General features: G+C 37.2%; 1 protein-coding gene across 3 annotated transcripts in view; it reads right to left on the bottom strand.

The window, feature by feature from the left end:
* Positions 1 to 599: 599 nt before the first annotated feature.
* The window catches only part of BCLAF3 (BCLAF1 and THRAP3 family member 3), a 30,513-nt gene continuing 25,112 nt past the window's right edge, over positions 600 to 6,000 (bottom strand). For 2 of the 3 annotated variants that reach the window (XM_029964729.1, XM_018084208.2), the window contains exons 12-13: positions 3,197 to 3,352; positions 2,706 to 3,059 (exon numbers count right to left, since the gene is read on the bottom strand). In XM_029964729.1, the coding sequence (XP_029820589.1) occupies positions 3,003 to 3,059; positions 3,197 to 3,352 (213 nt within the window). In that variant the 3' untranslated portion in view covers positions 2,706 to 3,002. Of the gene's footprint in view, positions 1,453 to 2,705; positions 3,060 to 3,196; positions 3,353 to 6,000 lie in introns of those variants that run through there. The other variant, XM_029964730.1, reaches the window with a different exon arrangement.

The raw sequence follows: 6,000 nt of genomic DNA, 5'->3' as shown, positions 1-6,000 counted from the left end.
TTTTCAAATAGTCCCTCTACTGAAGAAATTGTGGAAAAAACCATTACAAAAAAAAGCATGCAGAAATCACATCCTGACTTTCCACCCAAAAAACAAGTTTCCTTTCCCCTGAACATACCCCTAACCCATTATTTGAATTCTGATCTACTAGCCACAACAGAGACTAGCCTGCATTCTATATAGCTAACACACCTTTGAAATTATGGAAATACATTAGCCTGCATGTATTATGGATATTGTGAACAACTTCCTTCTTAAGAACATCTCTTAAAACTACGTTTTATGAGTCTTTAACTTACCATCAGCAAAAAGTCCAAACAAACCTGTAATACAGACACACAACCCTACCACAGCTTATGCATTAAGGCAAAGGCTATAAACAGGAAACAGATACAATATTGTTTATAGCTGCTTATGAAACAGGTCTGGCTATTTGAGTTTTGTGCTCAGCCCAACAATATTGCAGTAAGGTAAACTTCAGAGAATCACTGGCAAAATTACAAGCTATCTGCATTTAAAGCAGTTTCAATTATGAACAGCTTTGCTAGAAGACATGCTTTCAAAAACTTACATTTTTTGTTTTTCTTGAAATTAAATACTTCAGGCCCCAATTTCAGAATCCAGGAAATCACCAAATCATTTATAACAAAAAAAGATTAGAGAAATGTGGCTCGGTCAAGAATCTCATACACCAAAATATAATGAGACAGAATAATTTTGAGTACAGACCAACTAACCCTCTAACAAACCCAAGCATGCTTTCAGTGCAGTTATAAGCTACTGCTACATAACTTTACATACCTGCCCGTTCCCATTCATTTTAATCAAATGCCAAAAGTTGTCCCAACATTCTAACAATTTACAAATGTACATACATATCAGAAACCCAAGTATATTATTAAACTAAAGTAATACAAAATACTGTTTTATGGAAATGGCTGAACAGAGGTGTAAAATCTATTGCACAACCTAAAAGGTCATTACTTGGAAAATCCTGAGCTAATGTGCTATTACCAAACAATTCAGGCACTTTTTTTTTTCCTTTTTATTATTACATAAGCAATAAACTTTCAACGTATAAACTTCTGGGTATAACAACTCAAGTTCCATCTGTAACAACATGCTGAGAGAGAAAGTATTTAATAAATAAGACTCCCTTCAACGACTTCCTTACTTGAGACTGGTATGCCAAAGGAACTAAAAGGTACACACCGTGATGTTTCAGTTGAATACTGTACTTTAAAAGCAATTATTAAAACTGTAAAAAAGTTCTGCAGCATTCAAAATAAAGTTATTTTTTAATCACGAAAGTTACAGCGTTAGTTCCTTTATCCTATTTTAAGTCTTGACAAAGTTGTCAAAAAACGAACAGATGCTCCCTTTGCTGTGTTATCTGTTTCAACTTCAGGATCACAGTTCAGTTCAGGTTTCTGTTGCAATATTTAGATTTCCCTACACAGAGAAAAAAAATAATTACTCCCAATTTGTAACAGCAGAAAAACCCTCTCAACTTTCATAAGTACTGTATTATGGTATGTAACATGTAAGATTCTTTCAATTATGGATTGAAACAGCACAATTGTAAAGACTGTACCCTAAAGGATGCACAAGTATTATTATTTCCAATGAAGTAAAGTGAAATAAAGATGTTCAGGCCACTTTAACAAATCTTGACAAGTTTAATTGTTACAACAGGCAAAATGCTAGAGTTTGAGGAACAGTTCTGGTTTTTAAGAATTAGCCAACCAGCAACCATTATGCTGTTAAGAAAATGGTTGTCATACTTACTCGTCAGCATTTATTTTACTTAAACATACTCAAATTCAAAAAAAAAAATCAAAATTTAGAACTCATTATAATTCTGTGATTCAAATCATAATATCTAGTAGCCAGATTGTGTTAAGCATGTGTTATAGGTTCCAGACAAGAACCTTAATAGCCAATTATAGAAGAACACTGGAAATTACTGGGGAAAGCCCACTACAATAAAATTATAACACTTCTATACCCATTTTACAAAGTCATAATTTTTTTGGGGGTGGTGGTGTAATCTTTCTATATCTATTATTGACTAATTCCAATTCAATTTAACCTTCAGAGGTAATACTTGTCAGGGCCCATGCAAATATAAGAGGCATTTTCCAGTATACTTCAGTAATAAGTGACCCATTTACCTTGTCCCAAGTGCCTGGTTTCTTTCTGGTTTGTTTTTTATTCTGTGTGTTTAACATTTTTGGGGGGCTTTCTCCCCCCCCCGCACTGGGTTGTCAACTTGAGGTTTTTTGAAAACAGCTGTAAGAATCTGTGCTCTAAGGTGCCTCTGTACTCTAAGAGCTGAACTCTAATCCAACTACAAATTCTTATGTATGCAAGTGTATTTACTTGTAGCTGTATGGACACAGAATTACAAAACAAGAATTCACACAAGAACACAGAACTGCAAGGGGCTGTGTGGGTCATCTAATCCAACTCTCTGATGTCACCAGTAACTTCATACTACTTTGATCATATTTGTTCAATTCTAACACAGGATTTAGAATGTTTTAACTACTGATCCTCATAAAAGCTGTAACATTTTATATGGTTCACAAGTTCTTCTGCAGTTCAACATTATTGTTGTCGCATACACACTGAAAATCAAAGCATCATAAACCAGATATGCCTATTCCAGTTCAGGCTTATCAAACCATTTTACAGAGACATTATATAGTGTAGGATGTTTTATTCAGAGCAGCACACCGGTGCATACTTTAAAGCACATGATTAATTTAAGGTAACATAACAAAGAGGGGAAGCACACAGATGTATTAAAAAATTAATACCCTTCACTTCGATTTAAAACCATAGCTTAAGAGGACAGAGTATTTTTTTTCACAGAAGGCCACTTTCTTGTCCTGTCAGTAGGAAGAGAAATCAACTGAGTTCAAGAAAAGAATACTGAAACAGGGGCAACCACAGAATCTCAGAGGCCACCTCTGATTTGCAGTTACCCGAAGCAAGTTTCAGCAAGTTTCCATAGAATAAACATGGAAGAAACAGGAGTACACAATCAAGGTTGCCTGTAAAGTACAAAGAGTCAATATTCCAGAAAATTCTATCAAAGTTATTCCATGAGGATTTAAAAATTGAAATGGATCTTATGAATATGCATATTTTATAAATGGCTTAGTAAAAAAAATAAATTAATCCAACTTACCTTTTCTTTCCTCAAAAATCCATCTCTGAATTTATTAGTGGTAAATCCCCTTACACCAACAGAACGTAACCGCTGGTACTTAGCCTGAATATATAAACCCTTCTGTACTAAGCCTGATTTATAATGGGATTGCAAACGGCCATCTGCAGAGTTGCTCTGGGGGAAGGGAGGAAAAAAAATGTGCAAAATGAGGGCACCAAAACTCAGAAGTTCATTTTACAGTTATACACATGTAAAACTTACAGCACCCAGTGACAGAAGCGTGCATTTGGAAGTGCACACCCTGTTCCTTTACTTCCATTTATTATTCCTCAGACCATTAGCTACCACTTGGCTTGAAGACCTACTGCATTACTGTTTAAAACATCTAAATTATCTTCCTCTTAGGAAAAAAGCAAGTGTATTGTACAGCCTTTAAACATTTTTTTTTTCAACCTTTAAGGAGAGGTACACTCCATCAACAAAAAACTTTCAGACAACACCTCATTGCCACAAACAAATTCAGTGATGCCAAGCTTGCAGTGGGCACAGGTGTCGCAGAAGTCAGTATATATGCTTTTCATATAGTTTAAGGTCTTTACAGTCTGAATGTACATACATACATTGCTCTATGCCTTTGATACCCCCAGACTGGAATACTGTAAACTAACCTAGCATGAGACTAGGAGCGGAGGCCATAGAGACAGCAAAAGACTTAACAATGAATGGCATTATAAATACACAAAGAGAAGCAAGATCAACACTGACCACAGCAGCTAAAGCTAGAAAAAGATTTTTATTACTAAGCACTCAGACATCCAACAAAATAGGTGGTAAAAATCTTTAGAGTAAGAAAAACTGTCATAATTTCTCATAGTTTTGCAGTACTGCCATTTTAAGTTTTCCAGCACAGTCCTGACATAAAGCATTCATGTATACTTTGATCTTTTAAATTTAGTTTCTCCACCCCATCCAAATTTAAACAAACAATGGCTTTTCAGCTAAAATCAGAGGAAACCTCTTGACCATATAAAGTCCTGTCTTTTTACAAACACCTTTGAAGGGTAGGAGAAAAAATATATCACAGAAATAGCCCTTCTTGAGCATGACATAATTACTTTGGCAAAACTGGTCTCCTTTTGACAGAGTAAGGATCACTTCAAGAAAAATCACATGCTCTGAAGTTGCAATAACTTTAGTACCAGTTTTTCCACTGCATTTTCCACTATGTGGCTGATGAGCAACTAAGAAAGGACTGTACATGTAAAGAACAGAGGTTTTGTTATTTCCCAAGTCACTTCACCCACCTACTTTGCAGGAGATAACTGAGAAGCTGGCCCCATCATTCCTCCAAGGTTACTCTGATGGAGGTCACTTGCAGAAGGCTATTAAATGCCAGTGCCTTTCCTGAAGAGTATCAAAGTGCAGGCATAAAAAATTTATGTGCACTTGGCTGTTTTAAGTGGGTATATGCCTACCCAGGGAAAACTGAAGGGCATTTTTAATGCTGGATTAACGCCCTGAACACAGTTAAAAGTTCCCTTTTCCCCCCATAGCTGCTATGGTTCTCTTTGACTTCAGAGGCTAGAAAGGGGGCCTTGGTGGTCTGCCACTGCACTTGTATGACAATAGGCAAAGGAGCAGAACAAGTAAGAGATGGGGAAAAGCTCCAAGAGATTGAAAATTCCATTACAGACAGCTTAGATGTTTCAACTCAAGTATCTACATGTTCCATAAGTGGGGAGGGAGGGGAATAGCAGTATTATTAATGTAGAACAGAATCTGTTGTAGACAAAGTTAACATGATATATATACAAGCACCTCAGTCACACATAGCTTAGAGCAAAATAAGGTAATCTAAAGTGTGTGGAAAACATCAGTAACTTCTGGTGTAAAAATAAGAAAAAAAACCTGCCTAAGTAGCATTTAGTTTTACATAAAGACTGTTTTATAAATGATAATTCCTATGAACAAATAGCCTGAGGTTCTAAAACAAGCTACATGAGCAAATAGATACCACTGCATTGAGTCTGGCTGGGATGGAGTTAGTTTTCTTCACAGCAGCTTGCATGGTGCTGTGTTTTGTGTTTGTGACTAAAACTGCACTGGGAGCAAACCAGTGTTTTGGTTATTGCCCAGCAGTACCTGCACTGGACCAACACTTTCTCCTCTTCCCCCACTCTGCCCCTCAGCAAGTACACCAAGGAAGAAGCTGGGAAGGGACACAGCCAGGACAGCTGGCCCAAGCTGAGCACAGGGATGTCACATGCCATATGACCTCCTGTTGCCTCTCTGGCAACAGAAACTGAGGGAAGGTGGTTTTGGAGTAGGCAGCCATTGCTTGGGGACCAGCTGGGTATCAGTCACCTCGTGAGAGGTGGTGAGTGCCTTTGCATCACTTTTTTCTTCCTCTTTTCTTCACTTGTTGAACTGTCTTCATCTCAACATGAGCTGTCTCACTTTTGTTCTCCACATTCTCTCTCGCATACTGCTGGGAGAGGAAGGGAGCTGAGGGGAGAGTGGGCAGCAGCTGTGTGGTGCTCAGCTGCTAGCAGGGGTGAACCCACCACAGCCATTAATACACTGCACTGTGTTTAAAAAGTGAAGGCAGTTTAGTTTTAAAGATCACTGTGCCCGTACTCAAAGCCTGGCTTAGTGATTCATTGCAAAGTGTCATTACAAAAAAGACCTTTTAAATTTTGTGAAACTTCTCCAGATCCTTTATACTTCAGAACAGCAGTTTTTGTCTTTTCTCAAAAAGTGGGAAAAGACCTTATGTTTTTTTAAAAAATACTCCAAGTAACCCCCATTTTTTGCTTACTAAG

The sequence above is a fragment of the Manacus vitellinus genome, unplaced genomic scaffold, assembly GCF_001715985.3.
Source record: "Manacus vitellinus isolate BGI_N305 unplaced genomic scaffold, ASM171598v3 scaffold_7_pilon, whole genome shotgun sequence".
Taxonomy (NCBI): domain Eukaryota; kingdom Metazoa; phylum Chordata; class Aves; order Passeriformes; family Pipridae; genus Manacus; species Manacus vitellinus.
The sequence above is the reverse complement of the archived record's forward strand: the minus strand, read 5'-3'. Positions and strand labels throughout refer to the sequence as shown.